A 27,888-nucleotide genomic window follows, 5' to 3' on the forward strand; every position below is an offset into this window, starting at 1 on the left:
CAGAAAAACTCTTTTTTCCCCCACAGCAGGTTGCATCTAATTAAAATAAGAAAAAAATGTAAATATATGGTACCCAAATGCATGTTGATAGTGAATAATGACAGTAAACATTGTGCCTGCAGCAGCACTTGGGAGGGGGCTGAAAAATGAAGCAAAGTTAGGTGTTTGAGGGCACTTTACTCCTCTTCAAATTGAAGTCTGATGCCAATAAAGTCAGATCAGGTCTCCCACAAAGTTTCACATCACTTTGCTTTTTTTTGTTTTGTTTCTGTTTTATTTTGCTCCTTTTAGCTCTTTCCCCCTATGTCCATGGGCTTTGGCAAAGGCAATATTCTGTGTAAGCTCTCCTTATATATATGGTTTACACATATATAAAACCTGAGCCTAAGCACCCCAAAAGGTCATGCTTCTCCCATATTCACAGCCTTTTGATCAAACAGGAAACAAACATGGCTCTCACTCTCTGGCTTTTGTCTGCTTCTAGTCCAGCTCATACATACTCAACTGCCCTGGTCTTTGTTTTTCCTCACTACCAGCAAGGTACTTTCTAGCACAAAGCCACTTCGTTTGTTATAGTAATGACCATACTTGTGGCCATTAACTCAACAAGAATATTGCCTGGCTGATTCAACCGTGCAATTCTCCATTGGATTTTTAACACTTGCAGGTCCCAGGACCCCAGAAATTAGAAGGGACTCAGGCACCATGCAGGCTAACCCTCCAAGTTCACAACAATACATACATTTAAACCAGCATGTGTCATGTGTCTCATGTCCATAACTCTCCCAGGAAGACTCACCTGGCTATTTAAATAATCTATGGCATTTTAAATGGGGGATATTTTTTGTTTGATGCTATGGTATATATTTTGTGTTCTTATATTGTAAATCACCCTGTGAACCTCAGATGAAGGGCAGTATAGAATTTTGATAAATAATAATAAATAAATACATAAAAAACCAATATTAATTATTTCACTACCTGACATCATGATGATTAGAAAATACTTACCACAGTGTAAATCCACCAAGAGTGATTAGGCAGAGGAGTGAAAGACAAAATGCTCACAGTTCAGTCAAATGTGTTCCGAAGCAGAAACCACTATGCATTCTAGTGTCAGAAATGCTGGCTATTTCCAGGAACTATGTAGATGTGCATTCAATCTCAGAAATACATAATCCATATAATTTATATCAAGGCTTGAGGGACTAACTAACACTGAAATCCTATGTTTATCTGTGCTCACAGGTAAGAGGGTATCAGACTACAGCATTAGCCTATGTCCAAGCCATACAGTCTCCTGCAGTACTCCTGCGTTACCATTTCCCACTAGTATGCTAGTGGATGTTCCTAGTGGATGTTCCAAGATGAGCTGTGGGAGAAACACAAATATTAAGATACTTGTGTTTCTTAATATTTAATAGCCAGTGTGGTGTAGTGGTTAGCAGTGGTAGTCTCGTAATCTGGGGAACCGGGTTCGCGTCTCTGCTCCTCCACATGCAGCTGCTGGGCGACCTTGGGCCAGTCACACTTCTTTGAAGTCTCTCAGCCCCACTCACCTCACAGAGTGTTTGTTGTGGGGGAGGAAGGTAAAGGAGAATGTTAGCCGCTTTGAGACTCCTTAAAGGGAGTGAAAGGCGGGATATCAAATCCAAACTCTTCTTCTTCTTCTTCTACTTGACTTAATTATTTTGGGATTAGTGACATAAGAAGAATGAAACAAATGGTGTATTTTTCATTCTAAATAGATAGTTGGGTGGGACACTAAAATAATCTGCCTTTACAGACATTTTCTTAAAAATCTGTGCTACACAACTGAAGTCATTGCAGTAGAATATCCTATGTCATCTACAATCCAAAATTAATACCCCATGTTGTCTACAAAATAACACCTTTATAAATGCACAAAGCTTTCTGTGCTACATCTGTTCCTCACTATTCAAAAATCAATGATATCTGTGGTACAACACCAAGGCAAAAGTGGTCAGGAAACCTATTACTAAAAATCTAGAAGGGTATGGTTATTTAAAATACACCCTAGTGTGAGGATTTCTACCTTTTATTTATCAGAGAAAGCAGGCTGTTTGGAAGAATCACCACCATATCCTTTCCCATAGTCACTTTTCAACCTTTCTTGCATCTGTTGAGATTGGCCCTCTAGAGAGATAACTGATTAATTGTTTAGGATCTCCAAGAAAAATCATACATATATATTCCTTTGATGGGTTGAAAAAAATCATTAATCATCTGCCACATTCAAATCTTCAAATGGCTACAATGGACACTAGAGGCTCCATCCTGTTCTTTTAGTTGCTTACAACTATTCACCATAATTGTTAAACAACTAAGTATTATTAGTATTGTTTACAGCAGATATTACTTAATATTTATTCATGTAGGATCAAACAGTCGTTTGTTCTGTTCATTGATATAGACACTACTGGGGCCTACCACCCTTGCTCGCATTGCTTGCCAACCTGGTCAGCCCCCACCATCATCAAAAACCCTTTCTTTACACCTTGCCAAAATACACCATCCCCTCACTGATCAGGTGGCGCTGTGGTCTAAAACACTGAGCCGCTTGGGCTTGCCAATCAGAAGGTTGGCAGTTCAAATCCCTGCAACGGATTGAGCTCCCATTGCTCTGTCCCAGCTTCTGCCAACCTAGCTGTTCAAAAGCATGCCAGTGCAAGTAGATAAATAGATACTGCTGCAGCAGGAAGGTGAACAGTGTTTCCGTGCCCTCTGGTTTCCATCATAATGTTCTGTTGTGCCAGAAGCGGTTTAGTCATGCTGACCACATGACCTGTAAAGCTGTCTGTGGACAAACACCGGCTCCTTCGCCCTGAAAGCGAGATGAGTGCTGCACCCCATAGTTGCCTTTGACTGGACTTAACCGCCATGGGGTCCTTTACCTTTACTTTTTTTTTTACCTTCAACCACTATCTCCTCACAACTCTGTCAACTCTCCAGTACCCTTGCAGTTCCATCAATCCCCACCTCTTGCACCTCCTTCAGCTCCCCCACCCCCTCACTGTTCTTTCCATGCCCTCAACCTCTCCAGCTCCTTCAACCCCCCTTCCTTTAATCCTCCATCCCCTTCAACCCCCATCCCATAAAAGCTCATTCAACTCCCCACACTAACCTACCTGTCAAACTCAATCTTGTGGCCAAAGTTCGTCACTGTTTTAAAGGGCCTGCAGGTATCTGTTCTTTACATTAAATATGTGTTAGAAAGCAACAGACTGGCTTTCATTAGCCAGAACTCACTGGGACTCAGTTCTGGCACCTCTCAGGTGGGTGTCATTGCCATTCTCAGAGAATGAAGGAGGTGTTCATGGTGAATTCTGGCACTTCTTTTACTAGAAAAATAGCACTGCCTACAATTTAATATGAACCATTCAAAATGAGCCCTCCCGGCCTGTCAGATGGCAACATGTGTACTATATAAGAGCTAAGCAACCTTCAGGTTACCTTCAGGAGCTAAGTGCAAAATGGCAGCTCAAGGGGCAGAACTAATTATTAGCTCAACCACGTAAACTTGTCACTGGGACAAGTACATGCATGTACAAACCTATGTCCGAGTTACTCCACCTCAGGGACTGTAAAGCAAAATTCTAACAGTGACCAGTGAAGCTGCATAAGTGTCAAAGGCAACCAATTAATAAACCTATTTTACAAAATCTTCAGCTCCCAAGGCCGATCAGGTGAGAGTAAAAAAAAAATATCCATCCCTGACAACCAGTCGCCAAACATGTTACCGACAAAAGACCTAACCCCAAGGGAGGGTGAATATGGAATTCTTGATTCGAGTAGGGCTACTGTTGTGAATTGGACCACCTTTTCTAGACCAGGCAGCCCCACATTTCCCAGAAGTCCAATGATACTGTGGAGACTCCTAGGGATTCCTATGAGGCCTTCAACTCTTGGGGCCCATCACACAGGACATCCAAAGCACCTTGACCACAAAAGCTGTCAACATACTGGGATTTCTCATAATAACCCTCTGTGACAGGCTACATCTAGACAGTGACAAAGTCAGGCCAGTGAACTTTATGGCCAATTGAGGATAGGAATCCAGGTTTTTCTGTAGCCAAAGTCCAACGTACAAAGCCACACAATCATTTTCCAGATCACTGTTATGTGTCTGTTAGCTGACCCTAACAAGCTGGACACAATGTGTGATGTACACCTGCTCCATAGGATAGACACAGACACACACACACACACACACACCACAAGCATGTGGATCATCATAGTTGCCTGCATTTTAATTTCCCCTTGGGGATGTGGATGGGGGACTGTTATGTCAAGATTCTGTGCTTCAAATTTATGATTAAACCACTGATAAAATCAACTTCTTTCTTATGGATGGATGGATGGACGGATAGATGACCTGGAAAATAATTTTATCGTTTCTTCCAGTTTCATTCAGAATACATTTATTCATAGCAGTTTAATATGTTTAAATGAAAAAAAACAAACAATTCTGTTCTATGTAAAACTAAGAAGAAATCTACTACCTTTGTGCAGGAGGCACAACCTATGTCCTAATCAGCCAATTAAATAAGAAGAGAGCAATTAAGGATTAATTAAGTCAAAAGGTAACAACTTTATGTTGCCACAAACACACAAGGCCCATAACCTCAGAGAGACCTTGTCAAATAAAGCCCCAAGGCACAAACTTCAACAGGCCACATTGGACTCATAATAAACAGCTGAATTTGAAGAATGGAATACAACTGGGAGAGTTCACAATTAAATGGAGGTTTGCCAATTACTCAGTATGATGAGGATTCGTCCTGTAATTAGAAGGCGCAGCTAATCTTACAAACATTTGTTTCATGTGTAAACTTTTTCCAAATAACTAAATATTGTCCTTTTACTTTATGAAAACATATATTGCTGTAACAGTTCTCCAATGTTTATTTTAATTGTAAAGAAACTGTAATTCCAATTCTCAGTCTTTAATAAACATCTACACCAACTCCCCAATTGGAAACATGATCTAATTAAAGGGACTAATAGCAGATTGCTCAAAGGCATAATTAATGAAGTCCTAGAGTTATACGCCCCCAATACATACACCCATTCTCATATTTTATATCTACAGGGCCAAAGTTTGTGTGTAAGGCGGACAAATATTATTGGGACCCAGATATCCAGGGTGTGGGGCAGTCCAGGTTTCAATCCCATTACTAAGAAAGAAAGAAAAAGAATCAATATTGTATATTATGCTTGATATTTATGGGAACTTATTTATCTATGTATTTCTTGTCTAGTTCTTCAAATATTGCTATAGGATTACTCCATTGGTCTATATTTGTAAAGTGTTAGGTCCAGATGTAGCTGTGCTTAGAACAGACCCACATAAATAATGATTAACTTAAATATCATTAAATTTAGTGGATCTGTTGTAAGCATTACTAAGTTTGGATACAACCCAAAATGTTTCCTGCCATTTTAGACCTTTTGGTGCTCCAGATAGCATTTTATGTAAATGGGCTTGAGGTGGTTGGTTTTTGACCAAGGAGTATACAAGTCTTGTTAAATAAAACCACATTTAAAAAATGAGGAAATCATGTATTAAGACCAACTGAAAATTTGCAAAATATCAAGCTGTGTAGAATTTGAGAAAAGATGGGGGAATCTAATGGAATCATCACCATCATCATCTATCATCCAGTATGGGTTAGGGAAGAAATTTCATGTTCGTTCAGTTTCCCATTTGCCAGTCTTCATTTCTCTCCATTTCTGAATCACTCTATGACTGCTTTATTATTTTCTAAAGTTGTTATAAAGCTTCATTTTGGAAAATAAAAAAAGAAGTGCAGTGGAGTCCTATAGTCTTTGCCAATGTTTCATGTGAACTTTCTTTAATCTCATCACCAGTGAGTGAGAAGTAAAGTTACACCTTTTTGATGTCAACATGGTATTGGGATTAGGTGAGGCAGGGGCAAAGGCTGGGCAACTCTAGATTGGTGACATACCTATAGGATGTCACTGCAAAGCTGAAGTTCCCCTAATTTCTCCACCACACAACTCCATCCCCATCCTGGAGAAATCATTGCCACTGCACTGCCAGAACAGTAGCACCACCACTCTGCCCTGCCCACCCCATGTTATGGATTCATGAGATTGTTTCAGCCACATCTTGAAAAAAGATATGGGAAACATATATTCCTTCCATCATTTATTTATTTTCATGTGTACATTTGAATGCAACCTTCCTTTGATTAAGTCTCTCAGGGCCTCTTTCACCTTTTCATTTCTCAGGGTGTAGATAAAAGGGTTGAGGACAGGGGTTATCACTGCTGTTAAGATGCTCACCACTTTCTTGAGATCCAGGGATGATCCCTTTGATTGCCTCAGATACATGAATATGGCACTTCCATAGTAGATGGAAGCTACAGTGATGTGGGCACCACAAGTGGAAAAGGCCTTCTTCTTCCCAGTAGCTGATGGGATTCTCAGCACCGCAGTGATGATAGAAATGTAGGACACTGTTGTTAATACCAAAGATCCCAGAAGTACAATTATAGCAATTATGAAATCTAGAAACTCAATATGGTGTGTACTGGAGCAAGAGAGAGCAAGGAGTGGTTCAATATCACAAAAGAAATGATTGATGATGTTAGAGCCACAGAATGATAGTTTTGATATAGCAGAAACAGGCCAAATCACAAAAATGAATCCTGCCAACCAACAAAAAACAACAAGCCATGAGCAGAGCCTGAAGCTCATGATTGAAGCATAGCGCAGTGGATCGCATATTGCTACATAGCGATCAAAGGACATGACAGCCAGGAGCACAAACTCTGCCACTCCGAGGAAGAAATAGAGGAAGCACTGAGTTATGCAGCCATAAAATGATATTGTTTTTGTTTTTGAGAGGAGGTTAGAAAGTGTGACTGGGGTGATGGATAATGTAAATGCTATCTCCAGGATGGACAAGTTTAAGAGGAAGAAGTACATTGGCCTATGAAGACGAGAATCAACTAAAACCAGAACCGTAATGGTCATGTTCCCCAACAATGACAATGCAAATGTCAGTAAAAGCAGATAGAAGAAGATTATCACTAAGTGATTGGGAACTGGGATGCCCAGAAGAACAAACTCATCAAATGTGCTGTAATTTTCTGGATGCATTTAGGTGCAAACTGCAAATAAGAAAGGATCAAAATGTCATGAAACAAAGGCAATTGATGAATTAATACTTTAAAAATAGAAAGTCCCACATCTTACCAGCTCTCTCACAGAACTGACCTGCGCCTTCCTGGACAGCTATGAGTCCAAAATAACTCCCAGGCTGAGCACCTGGTCCTTAAGGGCACATTTGCCCCATTCATTATTATTTTTTATAGACATCTTTATTGGCTTTTCAATTAGTTTACAGCCATCCTTTTCATACACATCAATATTCACAATAAAATTGGACACTATGAACATTCCAATGTTTAACATGTAAGCATAAACTAAAGAGAAATTTAATATTATGTTACTTATCTACTTATTTTGTTGCTACTTTGTTTGCACCGGATTCCCTTCCACCTCTTACTTGGGTCCTTGGAATTCTATGTTATATGCCTTTCCAATTGTATCTAAGATTCTATTTAAGCATGAAGAATCAAGCATAAACTTCTAGCACTATTTAAGAATTGTGGCAGCAACTAAATAAAGAAGTTTGAAAATAGTATGTTACAGTATGTTCTTTTAGGAAGAAGGTAAATGCTCATGAACCTAATAATTAGATACTGAGCAATTTTACTGCCTACACATTATTTTAACTGAAGTGAAAGAATTAAGAGTAGTGCATTAAACTTTAGCTTTGACTTTCCCACCCTCATTTAATAGTTTACAAACCAAGACATTTAACTGATTTTCATCCTTCCTACAAGAATCTGGGAATGAAAATTTCCTTAGAAGCATTTTACCCTTCTGAAATTAAAAGCAAAGTTCTGTGTTCTGTCAGTTCATGGCTCAGAAACATCTCCACCTGATGAAACAGAACATGACTTCAGTGACTTTATCTTTTTATGTTTCAAAACTCAAACATCTAAGCCGGTTTCATCCCAGAGAGAGTAATCAGGCAATTTCACCCTAGGCAAAAAGTTGATTCAATTCCAAAGAGAATGCCAACTTTATCTTTTCAAAATTATTATTCTTTTGATTAATCCACTGAGTTGTGACTACAGAAAGACATTGTACTTCTATGGAGCTGTTTCCTGAAACAATCAGATGGGATTCTGGAATTCAAGGGATTCATACTTGTTCAGTGATTCATAAAATAAGTTTATTTGCAGATATGGAAAGGTGTCTGGTTTACAGTTAATTTAGCAAAACCAGATATTTTGCCAGTAAAAACTGAGAGTCAGAATGGACTATTAAAGTCCAATTTGGTTATGGATAGTTAGGGAATAGCAGAAACATCTGGGGGTTATATTTTAGTTAATATAAATACATTAATCAAATTTATACATATTAATGAAATATTACTAAAACAGTATAAAACTATATGAATTAATTGGAAACGTAAGTTTGTCATTAAATTCTACTCATAGTAGTCCTACTGAAATGGATGGACCAGTTGTCATGTCTGTTAATTTCAATGGGCCTACGTATGACTAAGATTAGATGCAATCCTTTAACATTATTTGTACATTATGAGCGAAGAAAACTCTTTGTTCTAGGTCTCAGCAATTCTAAGATACATTTTAAAAAAGAATCCGAGAAATAGGCATCTTCCTCTCACAAATGGACAAGCAGATACACAGCTTAGAGCTACTCCTGGATCTAGTGCTACTCCTGGATCTATGTCGCTTGAGGCTCAGGTGGCCTTGGTGGCGCAGAATGCCTTCCATCAGCTTTGGCTGGTGGCCCAGCTGCACCCCTATCTGTACAGGGATAGCCTAACTTCTATTGCCTATGCTCTGGTAACCAATTAGGTTAGGTTACTGCAATGCATTATACATAGGGCTGCTTCTGAAGATGGTTTGGAAACTTCATCTGGTGCAGAATTTAGTAGCCAGGTAGCTCACCAGGGCAAGACAAAACAAAAAAAATTTTTTTTCCTTCCAGTAGCACCTTAAAGACCAACTAAGTTAGTTCTTGGTATGAGCTTTCGTGTGCATGCACACTTCTTCAGATACACTGAAACAGAAGTTGCCAGATCCTTAGGATCCTTAGGATGGCAGACCAACACGGCTACCTATCTGTAACAGGGCAAGACAGTTTGAGCATAGTACACCAATCTTGACCCAACTGCACTGGTTGCCAATTAGTTTCCAGGCCCAATTCAAAGTGCTGGTTTAGACCTATAAAACCTTAAATGGCTTGGGACTACAATACCTTAAGGACCACCTCTCCTTGTATGAACAAACTTGGACCCTGAGACCATCACCTGACACCTATTTTCATGTGCCTACTGCACAGGAGGTCCAGAGGGTGGCAGCACAGAATAGGTCTTTTCTGCAGTGGCTTCTCTTTTGTGTTATGCTCTCTTCAGGGATGTTTGCCTGCAACCTTCATTACATATCTTCAGGAGCCAGGCAAAAATGTTTCTCTTTAACCAAGCATTTGGCTTTGTCTGATTAACATTCTATGTCCTTTTAAATGTGTTTTTGGGAGGGGGGGTTATTAGTTTGTTGCTGTTTTTGTCCTTTGTTTTGTCTTCTCCTTTTTTATTTTTTATACCATGAACCACCTGTGATCTTCAGATGAAGGGCTAAATAAATAAATATGCATAATTATAAATAACAAATAACAAATAACAATTATAACAAATAATTATAAATAACAAATGGCTAATAAATAAATATGCATAATTATAAGTAAATAAACTACATTTGACAGCTATCCCCCAGAATTAATATTTGCACTTAACATGCTTTTAGGAGATAAAATGAAATTGTTCCCCAGCTTCTGGAAGTTTAATAGATGGCAGACAAGCCAATTTCACAGGCGCTGTCTCATTTCTGTATAAACCTCTGGTTTCATGCCACTGGGATAAGCAATCTTCATAAGTAATTAAATGGACCAAGGAAGTGGAGAAAGCAAGCAATCAGTGATATAGAAAAAGGTCTGGAATTCGCCTTTTCTTTATTAACTTTCCACCAATAACAGGAAAACATTTTTTTTAATGTAAAGACAAAATGGTATCATTCACTGGCAAAATGTATTATATTAACAAGTTAAGCTTCAAAATGTACTGTATTCGCCTCCACACAAAAAGGCTTCCTTCGCACCCATATTCCCGGGGGGAAATGTTGGGCTGAATTCTTTGGTCCTGCTTGATATGTGTGGTTTTTTACATTAAATAACCAGGTATAACAACCAGCTGCAAATGTTCCTATATAGATCAGAACTGGCCCCGTACCGATGGGTGGTCCCCCTCACAATTCTAATGCACCTCATTAGTCTCATAGGAACATGTACAGATCCCATTGATACATACTTTCCAAATCTCACAGCAGAACATTTTATCCCAAGAAACAAAAGCAAAACATTAAATATGAGAGATCATCACAGTCACATCTAATTTATCAACTAAATTGTTGCAGTTTTCCAAACTGGATTCTCAAAGGCATTGGGCAAGGTGGGCATCTTCCAAGGATTTTCCCCAAAGCTTCATTTACATCTTTGTTCCTTAGGCTGTATATGAGGGGGTTGACCATTGGAGTGAGGACAGTGTAAAAGAGAGAAAACACTTTGTCAAGATGCCTTAGGATGCTGACTCTTGGGAGCATATAGACCATTATGAGTGTTCCATAGAACAGGCTGACCACCGACAGGTGAGAGGAGCAGGTGGAAAATGCCTTTTTCCTTCCAGTAGTGGATGAGATTCTTAGGATCGTGGCTATGATATAAATGTATGAGGTCATGGTGAGCAGGAAAGGAGGCAAAGTGAATGTGCAGGCAAAAACAAAATTTGTGAGCTCCATCCAATAGGTGTCACTGCAGGAGAGCTTTAGCATGGGTTTTAAGTCACATATATAATGATCTATTTCATTGGGGCCACAGAAGAACAACCGTGACATTGAAATGGTTGTAATGGTGCTGACCAAAAACCCACATACCCAAGACCCAGCTGAGAGCTGGAAGCACAACTGGCCATTCATGAGGACTGCATAACGCAGTGGTTTACAAATGGCTAAGTACCTGTCATAAGACATTGCAGAAAGGAGATAACATTCAGTTCCTGCTAGGCAAGCAAATACATAATACTGCACAAAACAGCCTGCAAATGAAATCTCTTTCAAGCCGGTCAAGAAACTAGTCAGCATTCTTGGGAGAACAGCTGAACTATAGCAGATCTCCAAGCAAGAGAGATTCCCCAAGAAGAAGTACATTGGAGTGTGAAGGCGTCGGTTAGTCACAATGAGCACGGTGATGAGAAGGTTCCCACACACGGTCACCAAGTAAATAATCAGAAATACCAGGAAAAAAAGACCTTGCAGTTTAGGGAGATCCTCAAATCCTAGCAGGATAAATTCTGTGACAGTTGTTTGATTTCTCCATCCTGCTCTTCCCATAGGTTTCTTTCTGTGGGAGGATGAAATAAACCATCAGATCTCTTTGAGGAGGAGCAACAATTTAGTCAACAAAGCTAAGACAATGGAAGCTCAATTTCATCAGTCTCCTTCAAGTGCTGCAGGAAGTGCAGAGAGAGATTTGCCTCACAGTAGGATATGTCTCTGTCTAACAATGCTTTTGTTTCATTTTGTTTTTAAACACAGTCCTAGTGCCCATATCTGTCCCCTTAACCAGGGACAGTGGGCCTTTCCTGTGTGCTTTATGGTCAACCTTTCAGTGCCCTCATACCATGTGGGACCCAGTCCCTAAAAAAAGAACCAGTTCACTAAAAAGAGAAAAGAGAAGCACTTTACCTTAATTACAAGTGTTTAATAAAAGCTGCTATGCTGTCAAAATCCCTGTACTGCAGTTTTCTGGAAAATTAGTGGTTGACATGCAGCTTGGTTTTCATGTAGGATGTTCTCTTTTAAATCACCCTTAATCTACTCAATCTGCTGCCTGCAGTTCCCATTGAAACCAAGCAACTTAAAGCTGACACTGTCTCTGGATGTGCTGCAATATGCTCTAATGTTGGAAACGAACTACTTAAATAAATGAGCCCATTCCGATCTACAACAAGCAGAATGAAGAAACTCCCTTTACAATACTTCTACAGTGTAATTAGCAGAAGCACTGTAATGATCACTGCTAATTATAGAGATAGAAAAATATTACACCTGTTGTTAAATGGCTTTTCTGTTGCAAATTTATTAAAGAAAGAAAAGCAGCAAAAGCACAGCAAAAGAAAAAAAAATACAAGTAATAAGGGGGGGTGTCAACTTACATTAACAATACAAGAAGCATCAAGTCATCCATTTTAATTTACACATACAGATTGATGCATGACATCCAAATGTCTCAACAGGAATCCAAACAAAGTTGGTGTTTAAACAAAGTACATTCAAATATAGTAAGGGTGTTCAGTTCTTCAGACCATTGCATAATAGAGGGTGAGTATTTATCCTTCTGGGTTCAGAGTAGAAGCCTGAGGTACTAAGGTTACTACAGGAATATAATTTAAAAATTCATGAACATCCACAAATACTGATGATTTCACCAATACAAAACTGATATGGACAACAATCACAAAGGAATTATTATTATTAATTTTTTCTCCAAGGAACATGAAGTGGCATACATCATTTCCCAACTCCACATTTAGTACCCACAAAAACCCTGTGAAATAGGTTACGCTGAGAGACAGGGATTGGCCCAAGGTCACCCAATGAGCTTTATGACTGCGTGGGGATTCAAATCTTGTTTTCCTAGGTCATAAGCCTCAATGAGGTATTTCCAGCATTACAACTCCAGCATCTATCTGAGTTAGACAATACCTTCTTGTAGGGGCATTATGGAGTCCAGTACAGACAACCCGTTTTAGGTTGCCAGAGTAGATGTGGAACAAGGGTGGCATAGAGCAGGATGTTTCAATTGCATGCAATTACACACAAGCACACAATTACCTGGAAAACAATCCCCACACAAAATTGGGAGTTGCCTGTACACCCAAAATATTTTTATTTTTATTTTTTTGCTGAATCAGTCTCAATTTTAGAACTGAAGAAACATTTTATATAGATTCTAAAGTGAATTCCAATTGTTTAGGATGTTCATTGTAAACAAATGCAAAATGGTGCATGTTGGGGCAATTTATTTTCTTAATTTCACATAAACACTTCCTGAAATTCTTTTAAGTGGACATGCCAGGGATAGAACATGGATGTAGTGCTGGATTTATGTATAGGCTAAGTAGGCTGAAGCCTAGGGCCTCTAAATCTAGGGGGCCTCACCAGCCTACCCGCTCCCCAGCGCGCAGTCCTCCCTCTCCCAAAATTGCAAACCCAAGACTTCATGCGAGGGCAGGTCAGCTCGGGCCTCTAAATCTAGGGGGCCTCACCAGCCTGCCCTCTCCCCAGTGCCACAGTCTCCCCTCTCCCAAAATTGCAAACCCAAGACTTCATGCAAGGGCAGGGCAACTCAAGCCCAGCAACTATGAGACTCAGGGCTAGCCAGTGGGGCTCAATTTGAAGCAGTGGGGCACAGCGCAACTTGCTGGAATTAACAAATAAGAAAGTTTTCAGAATTTAAATTCTAGATTAAAATTGATTACTTCATTGAGAAGGGGATTGTAAGAAAAACACTGGGGCCTCCTTTGAATAGTAGCGTGCCTGGTATCTGGTGGGCAATCTCATCCTTTATTTCCACACTGTGGGTGCAGAACAAATCACCTGTCAGGAGAGTTATGGCATTCAGGTGAGGGTCAGATGCCTTGTCAATCCCAGCAGGAATATAAAAGGATGACTGCCCTGGCCAGGCCTTCGCCTGTGGTTTTTTTAAGAATAGCATTACAACTTCATTTTCCGAAAAAATAATGCTTATTCCACAAAAGGTTTACAACGTTCAATTCTTGCAAAAGTTTTTCAGTGTTAATTTTATGCACTTTTAAAAAATCACCATGGTATTTACCAGTAATATCTTATGTTGTTCAGAGGAGAAATTCTGATTTTTTTAATGTTCAAGTTATGATTCCTTTCTTAAATTACTCCCATTGTGTAAAGAATAGTTTTAGGACACATTATTAAAGCTAAGCATTCCTAAGCATTACTAGAATTCCTGCATACATAGTGGTCCCATGAGTGCTACACGTGGGGAAGATTACTTCCACTGTCCCTATTTTGTGGGCACATTTCAATCACATAACAGCAATTTAAAATTGTACAATTAAAGCAAAGTTGGTGTTCCTTTATCTTCCTTCCTTCCTTCCTTCCTTCCTTCCTTCCTTCCTTTATTTATTTGACTTGTTAATTTCTTGTTACCCAAAGGTCTCCAAGTACACATACAAGCATTTTAAATACACACACTGTATCAAATCTGAGGTGGATTTTTAAGTAGAACAAAATGATGGCTTACACATTCAGTTTACCGCTGTTCAAAATGAAGCACATTCATTTGACAACTATTTTCATTTATTCTGATCGTTAAAAGACTGGATCTGTCATGAAGCTGGTGAACTTTCTAAAACCTTTCCACATGGCTTCCTTCACTTCCTTATTTCTCAGGCTGTATATGAGGGGATTGACCATGGGGGTCAGGACTGTATAGAAAAGAGAGAAGATTTTCTTCACATATCTGAGATCCCTGGACCGTGGGAGCATATAGACAAGCATCAGCGTTCCATAAAAGAGAGCCACCACAGTGAGGTGGGATGAGCAAGTGGAGAAGGCCTTTTGCCTCCCAGTAGCGGAAGGGATTCGTAGGATTGTGACGATGATGAAAATGTAAGATGTTAATGTGAGTAGAAATGGAGGCAGTGTGAAGGCACAGGCAAAGATGAATGCGGTCATTTCTACAACATATGTGTCGCTGCATGAAATTTCTTTGATGACTGGGGACAAATCACAGAGGTAATGATCAATTTCATTAGGGCCACAGAAGGACAATGAAGACACTGAAAGGGTTGTACTTGTGCTCACCAAAACTCCACTTGCCCAAGACACGGCTACCAGCTGTAGACATAATCTACCATTCATGAGACTGGCATAGTGCAATGGTTTACATACAGCTAGGTACCTATCGTAAGACATTACAGACAGGAAGTAGCATTCAGCACCTCCGAGGCAAGCAAATATATAAAACTGCACAAAGCAGGCTTTTATGGATATACTTTTTTCCCCAGTCAAGAGACTTGATAATATTCTAGGCAGGATTGCTGAGCTGTAGCAACATTCCAAGAAAGAGAGGTTCCCTAGAAAGAAATACATGGGGGTGTGAAGATGTCGATCAGTCACAACCAACAAAACAATGAGGAGATTCCCAGCCATGGTCACCAAGTAGATCACTAGGAAGAGTAAGAAAAGAAGAAATTCCAATTTATTAAGGTCTCCAAATCCTAAGAGTATGAACTCAGCAATAGTTGTTTGATTTTGCTTCTCTCTTTTTGCCAATGGCATCATCTGGAGAAAATCGAACACAAAATATTTAACATTATTTCATTATACCAGACTCATTCTCATATCCTTAAACTCTGAAGCTATTATCTCTCCAAAGGTTGAACATCAAGACCTTTTCTTTACTCAGTAGTAACATGTTAATGACAAGTCACTGTGAACTTTCAGTATTTCGCAAACTAAAGTTTTGATTGATTGATTGTCTTCTGCTATCTGCTGCCTGCGACATGTCCCGTGAAACCTCACTACAGATGCGAGAAAATCCAACTTTGCTGATATTAGCAGGGATCTTACAGTGGGACGTATGAATATAGAAGTGAACCAGGCTCTTTGTTTTCATTACATCAGTCTTTATCATCAAATAGATTATCTCTTCAAGAGCACAGGGAACTGCTGCCTGGGGATGCTTGACAAATGCAACTTTTGTGAATTCTGATTAAAAAAAACTAAGCAGATCCACACAGCCAGACTAATTTATTTGCTGGGGTTTAGTAATCCACTTGGTTTCATACTTCCTGAATGTTCAACTCATTTGAAAAGTTTGTCAACATCTATTTTAAATATGTATTTATAGAGAAAACACATTTGAAAATACATATTAAATGCAATTTTCATGTGGCTATTAATATAGGAGAGCACATGTAAAACTGACAGAGACCAAATGTAGACTTATTTATCCAGCTATATCCCTGCTGCTGCTAGAGACACAGAAAGCAATGGATATTGCATGTGCAATTCTGCCAACAAATTTCCCTTTGTAGGCTTCCAGTCCAAGAAGCCCGGAATACACCATCAAATCAGTGTTGTGAATGGTCCGTTCAGTTTGGGGAAATATTAGAAATCAAAGTGACTATGAAACAAAATGCTGCAGTGCTGTTTTCATATATAGTTGGATGGTTGGTTGGAATGCTGCACTCCTCCAAGTTATTTCATTTCCATCTCGCTCCCCCATGGTGTCCTATTTCTGGACTACTAACCATCCTTGGGGGTTTTGCTTTTTGGTCTGTTTAAGGTCTTCTCATTCAGGGTCTCCACTCCCTTCCTACAGTGTTGTTTTGTATTTCTGCGAATCTTCAGACTTTTACAAGCCTGCTGATCCCTCCCTCTGCATAAGTGAAACCAGGTTGACTAAATAAGGACCTGAACTCAGAAATCACTATATTGTGGTGTGTAACACCACAACAGCTACAACAGCTAGAATAATAATGTATAAATCTATGATACAGTCATTGTAAGGAAAACTGCAAAGTTCTGGTTTAGTTATCTAATTGGGATTAGTGTGGAGGTATAGAAAAACTGTGAATGGTACAGAGAAATAAAAAGACAGAATATTTCACCACTTTATCTCTAATTTGTTTAAGGATATTTTTTAATTCCATGTTTTTAAGTGAACCAAGCTGATTGGCACTTTTTGGACTAATGAACAGTTTAGAACTCAGTTATTTGTCAGTTTTCACAATTCTCTGAATTTTGTGATCTTGGCTCAAAATGCATACAATCTAAAATTAAAATATGTACAAAATATGTCTTTTAGGATACAGTGTGTTCAGAAATGCATTTTTTATGGGAAATACTTTAAAATGTGAAATTTTATGCAGTTGACAACTGCACATTGATATGGAAACAGGATGGAATGGATGCATGACTGAACACATGCAAAACTAATGCGGAGAGAAAATAGTTTGATTCTTTCATCTATATGTATATAACATTAAAATTCAGGGTCATCTAATTAAACTGATTAGCAGTACATTCATGGCAGACCAAAAAAAAAGCTCCACTGCAGAAAACAAATTATTAATTCATGGAATATGCTGCTACAATGTATGCTGATGGCCACTTACTTAGGCTGCTTTAAAAAGACATCAAGCAAATTCTTATAGAACAAGGAAGGGGAACCTCTTTCAGCCTGGTCACATTTTCTCCACGTGTCACATACAAATGGCAAAAGTAGGAAGGATAGCAGATGTGTCTTTTTTCTTTGTACAACTGGTTTTACTCTAAGCTATGTACAGCCTAGCGAGAAATGGTATGGCTTGAAGCAAGGCTAAGGGCTAGGTGGAAATCTCTGGAAGGCTGCATTTAGCCTCCAGGCTTGAGGTTCTCCTACTGAGATAGTTAGTCAGGGAAAGTGTAAGAGAAGTACCCACATATGAAACTTTTTTTTTTTACCTTAATGTTGAATTTATATCATGACAGAAGGATTTATTCTGTAACTCAAGGCTGCATTGTATTCTTCTGTTCTCTATAGAAACATTCATGACTTGGTTGATCTTGCTCGAAATTAATCTTCATTGATTCAGTGTAACTTACTTCCAGGACTGCAGTCATTATCTCTCATATCACCGCAGTATATGAGCCCAATAATACTGTATATAAATTGATTCTGATATAGTCCTTAACATTCCTTCCCCCTTCTGTCTTCCCACACTATTCTGCAGAGTTTTGCTTTGGTAGCTGTGATGTCTATGTAGTGTCACAATATGTTGGATGTCTCCATTGGGTGGTTATTTATCAACCACACAGAAAAAGAATATCCCTTGACTATTCTGTTAATAGGTATATCAGTCTACAGAGGATAATATTTTCAGAAGGAAATTTTGCATTATCTGACGCAGAGATACATGTGTAATATATGTGATACTCTAAAACACTGTAGAAACAAATGGGGACGGGGACTCAACAGCTGTAAACAAAAGAAAAGAAAAAGAAAAGAAAAACTATAAAGAGCTGTTTAGGAAAAAATGGAATATTTTATCCCCCCCCCCCCCCGTTTCCATTATATAATTATTCTCAGCTGATGTGATCTCCTTCGGTAGTTTTCAGTGGTTTGAGACAGGGCCCTTTGGATGCTTGCTTAATTTAAATAATGCATCTAACTATGAAGAAAGGCTTCAGTTCATTGGTCTGCCCATCTATATTGAGTTAAGAGAACAGCTAATGTGGAATTTAGAGTGAAACTGAGGATTCTGTCCTCATGGATCTGGTGTTACTTTTGGCATCAAAGCTAGCCTGGTGTCTTATTTATCAGTTTTGTTTGATACGTGAGCTAGAATCCTTTTTTTAAAGAGGGGAGCATGCACCTACTTAAGTAACCTCTGGCTCCAAGTGGATGCTGTGGCCCACCTCTTAGGTGGCGTGAAATGTGGGAACATATACAACTAATTGTATGCAGCCACACAGGATACCAAATGATTCTAAGAACAGTTCAAGATGCCCGTTTTTGAACTACAAAATCACCTTTGACCTGCAGTGAAGAGACTATCTCACCCTGGAGCACTCTGTCTATATTAAACTATGAAGATAATGAAGAGAAATATTAACCCTTGGGCCACTTCCCCATAAATAAATCCATCAATAAAAGAGCAAATAAGGTTTTCATTTTAGTCATAAATTTTAATAGATGATTGCAGTTGGGGGAAGACAAGCAGGAAATAAATGTGCCTGCATGTTGCAGAAATCAATTGCAGGGATATCAAATATGAAAAAGTGGAAACATCTATCCAACGGATACAATTTATTCACACCGTAATTGATTCTCCAGTTCCATTACAACTTAAAACATGGTGTTCTAAAAAGTTGAATAGGCTGTGAACTTCCTAATAACTCTTTGTAATGCCTCCTTCACCTCTTTGTTTCTCAAGCTGTATATCAAGGGATTGACCATGGGAGTTAGGACAGTATAGAAGAGAGAAAATATTTTCTTCGTGTATCTGAGTTTCCTTGATCCTGGGAGCATATAAACTAGCATCAGCGTTCCATAAAAGAGGGCCACCACCGTGAGGTGAGATGAGCAGGTGGAGAAGGCCTTTTGTCTTCCAGTGGTAGATGGGATTTTGAGGATTGTAGCAATGATGTAAGCATAGGAGGCCATTGTGAGAACAAAGGGTGGCAGGGTGAAAATGCAAACAAATATGAAGGCAGACAATTCTACTAAGTATGTGTCACTGCAAGAAATCTGTTTTATGTCTGGTATGACATCACAGAAGTAATGATCAATGATGTTGGGGCCACAGAAGGATAACTGTGATACCCTAACAGTTATGCCTGTGCCAACCACGAGTCCACTTACCCAAGATCCAGCTGCCAACTGCAGGCACAGCCTACTGTTCATGAGAGTGGCATAATGTAATGGTCTGCACACTGCTAAGTACCTGTCATAAGACATCACAGACAAGAGGTAGCATTCAGAACCTCCCAAGCAAGAAAATATAAAAAATTGTGTGAAGCAGGCTTTTATAGATATAGTTCTTTCACCGGTCAGAAGTACAGTCAACATCTTGGGCAGAATTGTTGAGCTGTAGCAGGATTCAAGAAAGGAGAGGTTCCCTAGGAAGAAGTACATGGGAGTGTGGAGATGTTGGGCAGCCATAACCAAAAAAACAATGAGGAGATTCCCAGCCATGGTGGCCAAGTAGATTGTTAAGAAGAGCATGAAGAGAACAACCTGCAGGTTGAGGAGATCTCCAAATCCCAAGAGTATGAATTCAGAAACAGTTGTTTGATTTTGTCCCTCTCTGCTTGCCACGGGCTGCATCTGGAGAAAACAGAATGCACCACTTACAACTGCAAGTTGGTGTGTTGTCTTGCAAATCAACATTTTAAACCAGAGGAAACTCTCCACAACACTGTTCACTCATCCTTTTAGTGGAAGTGGTTTTGCATTTCCTTGCCTCATTTTGGGCAAAGGAAGATGGGAACACATGGAGCTAGCCTCCTGACGCTCTGGAAACTTGACCAATAGGGAAGGCCAGGATGAATGCCTTTAAAATGCCTGTCACCACATAGCTTATTTCAGGCCACCACAGCATCCCTCCCAGCTAGCCTTTCATATGCAGCCACCTTTCTTAGGGTTGAGTAGAAAATGTTTGGCTGTTCTCCAACTGGCTTTGAGTTAATCTCTACTTTTCTGCATAATGAGTATGACAAATTTGTGTTTTGACTTATCAATTGTGTTAATTTCTTGTTTGCAACATGGAGATAGTGCGAGGGCTGCATACACTGCATATATTTAAAGTACACGCAGACCCATGGAAACATCTGGAGAGACTTATTGGACTAGATACTTTAATATACATCATGAATTTGTTCTTATTATTTCTGACTTTAAGTCGCTGTTGTACCATTTCCTAAGAAATGACAGGCCAACTGCTATAGTTGCTTACTGCATTTTAAATTATGTTTATTGCATGTGGTGAAAAAATATGATATTTTTGAAGCACAAACACTCAAAGGAATCCTCGGAACACAGCTACAATTCCCAGCACCCTTGACAAGCAGTTTCCAGTTTCTGTGTTTTGAGGGGGTGATGGGCTCTAAATGAATGCAGTCTTAGACTTTAACCGAGGAGCCAAGATAAAGTCTAAAGGTAACAAAAGTGGTTGAAAACAATGATAATTAATTATGCATTCTATTGGTTTTTAATGGAAAGTAGAAAGAAAATTAAGGCCACAATCCACACCCACTTACCTGAGACTAAGGCCCATATACTTTAGAGTTAACATGGTTAGAATATCAGCTTTATTGCATGCAGGTGGCATCTAGCCACAAAAACTTACACAAAATCAACAAACACTTTAGAAAAAAGCAAAGTGATGAGGCGCCTATCAGAACACTGGGAATTACACATCAGTGTCTTTCTAAACAATGCACATTGCAAAGTAATTTATTAATCTATTTACATATACTATGTTCATGTAATCTCCCCCTTTTTTGTTACAGATAACTAAGGCAAAAAGCATTCATAGCAAGAAGAAAATCCACTTAATATCAACTTTTCAGTTGATTCCTCTGACTTACTTAGCTATAAGATCTTACAGGTATATGGCATGATGACCGTCCTAGAAAACAGCTATTGCATTCTGGGATTGCACAAAATTTTGGAATAACTTACTCTATGTCCTGTCTCTAGCCCTCTATTAGAAACCTTCTTACCCTGCTGCTTCTTTCAAATAGTCCTGCCTTGTTGCTTGCAAATTCATCAGTCCATTATGAGATGATCTCTATAGAATTATTATTTATAATTTACCCAGCAAGGTAGAAAAAGTCCCTTGGCAGTTCTGATAACAAGTGATATCAATGCATGGATAAAGCAAAGGAAAAAAAAGGAATCAAGAGTTTCAGAGAAGAGTAAACCCATGTTCCCTCGACAACAGAAACCTCCATGATTCTCGTTAGTGGCACCCAGGGGTGGAGAAAGGGATGCAGTGGAGGCGGGCCGCCCTGGGTGTCACCACTGAGAGGGGTGACAAAATGCCGGGCGGCACTCACTGCGAGGCCAGCAGTGTGCCCAAGCCACGTGTCTCTCCTGGGAGTGACGTGATGGCTTGGGTGCCAGCAGGCTCCGTGCTGCCCCAGACGGTCCACTCAGTGCCTCCCCCCCACCAGCTGTACAGTGGCTGAGTGGGAGGAGGCAGGTAGACTCCTCAGAGGCCCCACAGAGCATCCTGCCCCAGCTCGCCCCACCCTGTGGGTGGCTGGCTCCGCCCCTGGGCACGCATGCTGCCCCAGGTGCCCGATCGGCTTGCTCCACTGCTGGTGGCACCCTTCCCCTTCAGATGTCAAGGAAATAACTACATAACTTTCAAAAGACATACGAGGGCAGCCCTGTATCAGGAAGTTTTTAATGTTTGATGTTTTATACTATGTTATATATATGCTGTAAACCGCCCAGAGTGGCTGGGGAAACCCAGCCAGATGGGTGGGGTATAAATAATGATGATGATGATGATGATGTCACAAAGACAAGTTTGAAAGGGGTGGTTATAATTCAGTTCTTGTTTCTGTGTATTTCAATTAATTCTGCCCATTTATTAATTATACTTATATATCTTTACTCTTTTCAATGAAATCCACTTAAATACCCAAGGTTAATGTTGATAATTTGGTATACTATATATTGGATTAAAAGTACATTTCATTTTCCTTCTGAGCGTGGACAAAAATATCTTATAGCACAGTAGACAATACTATTAAAATACTTGTTCTGCAGCTTTAAAATGCCCTGTCAAAAGAAAGGAGCTTGGTGACATGTTTCTGCCACACATGTTAAAATTGACATATGGGGCGGGGGGGGGGGGCTTTTGCACCCACTGCATTCAATGTAGCTTCTGAGCAAAAGCCCAACAAGTATAATGTGTTTGTGCATTGGTCCATTTGCACAGCTGGGCACTTGTCACACTTATGGAGCCTAAATCTAATGAATGTAGGTTGTTCCAGAAATTATGCTGAATGCATGTGATGGAATAAATGATAATGGGTGATTAACCATTGCATGTAGTCATCATAACATTTGGAAAGGGCCATTAGACGATAGCAAAATAACCATCGTTTCACAAGACTAATTGTTTTTAATCTGGAGCTTGGAGCTGAGTGTTGTTGAACCTTTGCTGTTGAATCTCACGATAAAGAAAGGCTTCAGTTCATTGGCCTGCCCACCTATATAGAGTTAAGAGAAAAGCGAATGTGGAATTAAAAGTGAGAAACTAATGAAAGTTGATACTGCTTCTTAGAGTTGCTAGAAAAAACAGAATACATACAGAAAACACCAGGACTTAGACAGACACCTTTTATTACAGAACACACACACACACACACACAAACAAACCTTTCCTCTTCAAAACCTCAAAGTTGGAAACATGACTATCTCATAGGAAAAGCCTGTGAGATCATGCCAGCGGTCCATCTAGCCCATCTAATCAGATGCCTGTGGGAAACCCACAAGCAGACCCAAGTACAACAGCTCTCGCCCCTCCTGCAGTTTCCAGCAACTGGTGTTCAGAAGCATAATGTCTCCTGCCATGGAGATCGAGCATTGAAAGCCTTGTCCTCCATGAATTTGTTCAGTCCTCTTCTATAGCCATCCAAGCTGATAACCATCGCTGCCTCCTGCAGGAATGAGTTCCATAGTTTAACTAGGGGTTGACTAAAGAAGCACTGTATTTTATCTATCCTAAGTCTTCCAACATTCAGCTTTATTGGAAGGCAATGAGTTCTAGTGTTACGAGTGGGGGCGTAAAAAACAAATTATCTATCCACTTTCTCCATGTTATGCATAATTTTATAAATGTCTATCATGTCACCTCTTACCTTTTATCAAAACTAAACACTCCCAAATGTTTCAACCATTCTTAATAGGGGAGTTGATCCAGCCCCTTGATCATTTTGCTTGCCCATTTTTCTGAACCGTTTCCAACTCTACAATACCTTTTGCAAGGCGAGGCCACCAGAACTATGCATCATATTCCAAATGCAGTCACACTTTTGATTTGTGTAAAGGCATTATGATTCTGGCAGTTTTATTTTAAATCCTTTCTCCTAAGAATCCCTAGCCATTATATATCCATTTCCTAAGCAAAAATCCATTCGATAAAGGAATACGTTATGTGTAAAACATTTGGGAAAGAGCAAGAAATAATTCTCATAATTGTCTCATAATTTAATTTAGTGAGCATATGCGTGAAGTGTGCATGTGTGTGTGTGTCAGTGTCACGCTGTAATGTAGAATAGAACCTTCCTGAAGCCCATTTTCAGGGACTTCTTCACTTCCACGTTTCTCAGGCTGTATATGAGGGGATTGATCATGGGGGTGAAGACTGTGTAGAAGAGAGAGAAGACTTTCTTCATGTGTATTAAATCCTTTGACCGAGGGAGCATATAGACAAGCATCAGACTTCCATAATACAAGGCAACCACTGTGAGGTGAGAGGAACAGGTGGAGAAGGCCTTTGTCCTTCCAGTGGTGGATGGGATTCTGAGGATTGTGGCTATGATGGAAATATAGGAGGTTAGGGTGAGGAGGAAGGGAGGTAGGGTGAAAATACAGGTAAATATGAAACCTGATAGTTCAAATAAATGAGTGTCACTACAAGAAATATGTCGTATGCTAGAGCTAACATCACAAAAATAATCATCAATTTCCTTGGGACCACAAAAGGATAACCATGAGAGTGATAAGGTTAAGCTTGTGCTAACCAAAACTCCACTCGCCCAAGACACAACGGATAACTGGAGGCTCACTCTGCCATTCATTAGAATAGCATAGTGGAGTGGCTTACAAATTGTCAAGTACCTGTCATAAGACATCATAGCAAGAAGGTAGCATTCAGCACCACCCAGGCAAGAAAAGACAAAAAACTGCAAGAAGCAGGCTTGGACAGATATACTTTTCCCCCCAGTCAGCATGCATGACAACATTTTAGGCAGGATGGTTGAGCTGCTGCAAGATTCCAAGAAGGAGAGGTTCCCTAGGAAGAAGTACATGGGGGTGTGAAGATGTCGATCAGTCACAACCAGCGCAACAATGAGGAGGTTCCCAGCCATGGTCACCAAATAACACAATAAGAAGAGCAGGAAGAGAAGAATTTGTAGTTTAAGTTGATCTCCAAATCCCAAGAGTATGAATTCAGAAATAGTTGTTTGATTTTCCCATACTTTCTTTGCCATGTGTGCTGCATCTGGAGAAAATAGCATGGAGAGTAAAGTTAATGGCTTCACTGTTTTAAAGTAAACTTAAAAGAGTCTTACATTTAAGTAACTTGCCTATATAATGAATAGGTTTTTTTATTTGGCCATTTCCTAGTCGGACATTATTATTATTATTATTATTATTATTATTACTATTACTATTATTACTATTATGTCTTATTCACACATCTCATTCACACTTCACACAACTAATGTTGCTTAGAAGGGAAAAATACATAAAACACACTGCAGTCCCATTGCTAAAGAAATAAAGGTTCCTTACTAACAATAACTGCATATTCACAAGGGTGGTTTTGGATTCACAAGGATGGCTTCATATTTTGCTTAGATCTATCTGTAATGGGATCTATTTTGCTTTATCTTATCAAAGTAAAGTTTTCCACTTTTTAAAAAGAACTATTTTATATCAATCTGCAAAAAGCTTTGAAATACATGTTCCTGCTTCATCTCTCCCCCTTCCCCAGCATTTAGAATTTCTTCTAACAGAAATTTTCTTACCTCTCTCTGACCCATTGAAAGAGTTCTGTTTTTGTTTTACTGATGCCAAGGCCTACATTAATCCACAATAAGGTGACTATCTCTATAGAATTGTTTATACTGTATTCCGCATCATGAAGTTGAAAGTGTCCCCAGACATTTATGATAATGAGCCTTTTACATGTGGGTAGAAGAAATGCACTTAAAGAAGCAAGTTTTTCCAAGTGGAGTAGAGCCCTTTTCCCTCAACCACTTCCTTTGGGATATGAGCACATAGGGGAGACACAAGGACAATTATTGTTGTTGTTGTTGAAAAAGATGGTTCCACTTAATTTCAGGTTCCATATCTGATTTCTCTTTATCATGCATATAACTTGCTCTCACAGGAGGCAGGGATGACCACCAGCTTGGATGGCTGAAAAGAGGATTAGACAAATTCAAGTATGAAAAGGCTATTGAGGCTACCAGACATGATGGCTATGCCTCACCGCCACAGCTGGAGACAGCAATGCTCTGAATATCAGTTGCTGGAACCTGCAGGAGGTGAGAGTGTTCTTGCGATTGGGTCCTCATTGCAGGTTTAAGTAGCAAACAAAGCTGTGCACAGCCCCCCCCCCCCAGTCTAACACTGGACCACAGAATGTGTTGACCCAGCAAGGGCCAAACCAGGGACCACCAGCCCAACCCCAGATATGTCCCTGGAGACAACTGTGGTGTGGCTAATGCTTAGTGAGGGTTTGAAAGCCCTAATTACACATACAGTCGAGAGATGCAACATATCCTTCATCTATCCCAGCAGAGATCGCAGGGCCTGGATGCAGGGAAGGCTTTTGCAAAGCAGCACCCACAGCATGAAACACCCCCTGCTCTTGCTCAGGAAAGGAAGTAGCGTTTCCCGTCCCTCCTTCAGTCTTTTCAAGTGTTGCTTTCCAATAGACTTCCTCTGATTTACCTTGAGAAGCAAAACCCTGAAGTCCACAGAATTGAATCCTCCACTCAACAGCTGTGGAGAAGACTGCTGCAGTCTTGATCTGATTCAGCCCTAGTCCAGATTCACACCCCCCCCCAAAAAAAAATTATTGCCCAATTTGGTCAGGATGCAGACTTCAGACAAATGTAGTGCACAGCTGTAGTAATAAGGATTAGGGTTCTTTTTAGGCCTAAAGTGGTTCTTTCCTATTGTTATAGAATACTAAATACAGGAAGAAGGGAGAGGGTCACATGATGGAAATTTAAGAAAGTGTTCCATTGCTGGTGAATTTCCACAGAGCCTCTCCATGCTCTTGGATGTTTTTTTTTTTTTTGTTTTTTTTTGCAGGTTTATTGGCAACATGGCATTGATTCAATATTAGTGTGGTATTTGTGGATTAACAATGGGTTGTACACATCATTTTTCTTTATTAGTCATTCTTCTCCAATGCTAGCGTATTATTGATGTTCTGGAAGGGCACTTTTGAAATATAATTCAACAAAAGTGGGACAAAAATAAATAAACCCTGCCCTGGAACACACATTCTATGAAAAGTTACAGGATTTTTTCAGAAGGCTATGGGACATAAATGGATTCGAAACAAGGCATTTATATTGAGCCCAAACCAGTGTTGAATATAACTGCAGATTTGAGTATTACATATAACTGCCCCAATGTGATCATGAGCAGAAAACAACATGAATGCACAGATAAAAGGATGTCTAAATGCAGAGTAGTCGGTGAAGAGAGATGTATCTCTGAAGTTAGTGTTGTGTACAGAGATGGACAAATACCAAATTACGAAATGGATGTATTGAAATAGAGAAAGAAAGAAGATAGGTTAACGACACCACTTCAGGTTTCAATGGTGAGGTCAGGTTCCACATCAAAGTTCACAGGCTTGCACTTTGATATATTCAATATTAAACTGCAAATAAGTGCATGTCTCTGAAATCATCAGTCAGACAGGGTTAGGGATGTAATTTGTATTATTCTCCAGGTTTGTTAACTTTTTTTCTAGGGAGTCCTAGAAAGAAAGGAAGTCCATCTCACTTCACAGCCATTTCTGTTTCATAAACAAATAGCCCTTGTGCTGTGGCATGCTTCACTTTTGGATGATTTTATAATTGCTTCTGCAGTGTTTTGTTTGTGCAGAATGTCTGCCTGATGAACTCTTTCTCCCCCCCCCCCAAACCTACAGTGTGAGCGTGTGTAAGAGAGAGGGCGGGAGATGGAGGGAAAGAAACTAAGATATCTTCTGCTGTCATAATCGCCATGCTGGTTATGCCACTGACTACTGCTTCACGTATCTACTTCTTGGGAGGGTATGCAGAGAGAAAGCCACTCCCGACCTAAAGAGGGGGTGGGGTTGCGGTCGCACGCCCCCATCTACTTCTCGCGGGGCTGGGGCCAGCCCCACGGGTCGCGGGGATTCCC

At 39.8% G+C, this 27,888-nt stretch overlaps 4 protein-coding genes and 1 pseudogene across 5 annotated transcripts; all 5 read right to left on the bottom strand.

Moving 5' to 3' along the window:
- Positions 1-6,189: 6,189 nt before the first annotated feature.
- Positions 6,190-7,023, bottom strand: LOC310748656 (olfactory receptor 6M1-like; the record flags this gene model as incomplete). Its single annotated transcript, XM_083584505.1, has 1 exon — positions 6,190-7,023. One exon carries the CDS (start codon positions 7,021-7,023, stop codon positions 6,190-6,192), a length of 834 nt encoding a protein of 277 aa, XP_083440631.1.
- Positions 7,024-10,541: 3,518 nt separating this feature from the next.
- LOC310748657 (olfactory receptor 5A1-like) lies at positions 10,542-11,531 on the bottom strand (the record flags this gene model as incomplete). Its single annotated transcript, XM_083584506.1, has 1 exon — positions 10,542-11,531. The coding sequence occupies one exon, from the start codon at positions 11,529-11,531 to the stop codon at positions 10,542-10,544; it is 990 nt and encodes a 329-aa protein (XP_083440632.1).
- Positions 11,532-14,549: 3,018 nt separating this feature from the next.
- On the bottom strand, positions 14,550-15,521 carry LOC310748658 (olfactory receptor 10A6-like; the record flags this gene model as incomplete). The annotated part of the gene is made up of 1 exon (XM_083584507.1): positions 14,550-15,521. The coding sequence occupies one exon, from the start codon at positions 15,519-15,521 to the stop codon at positions 14,550-14,552; it is 972 nt and encodes a 323-aa protein (XP_083440633.1).
- Positions 15,522-19,089: 3,568 nt separating this feature from the next.
- LOC310748659 (olfactory receptor 10A7-like) lies at positions 19,090-19,938 on the bottom strand (the record flags this gene model as incomplete). Its single annotated transcript, XM_083584508.1, has 1 exon — positions 19,090-19,938. The coding sequence occupies exon 1, from the start codon at positions 19,921-19,923 to the stop codon at positions 19,090-19,092; it is 834 nt and encodes a 277-aa protein (XP_083440634.1). The 5' UTR covers positions 19,924-19,938.
- Positions 19,939-24,005: 4,067 nt separating this feature from the next.
- Positions 24,006-27,728, bottom strand: LOC310748660 (olfactory receptor 10A7-like; annotated as a pseudogene). The gene is made up of 2 exons: positions 27,651-27,728; positions 24,006-24,973 (listed from the first exon to the last, which is right to left on the bottom strand). The product of its transcript is annotated as an olfactory receptor 10A7-like (transcript).
- Positions 27,729-27,888: the final 160 nt, after the last annotated feature.

This window comes from Podarcis filfolensis (genome assembly GCF_964270895.1).
Source record: "Podarcis filfolensis genome assembly, chromosome: 13".
NCBI lineage: Eukaryota > Metazoa > Chordata > Lepidosauria > Squamata > Lacertidae > Podarcis > Podarcis filfolensis.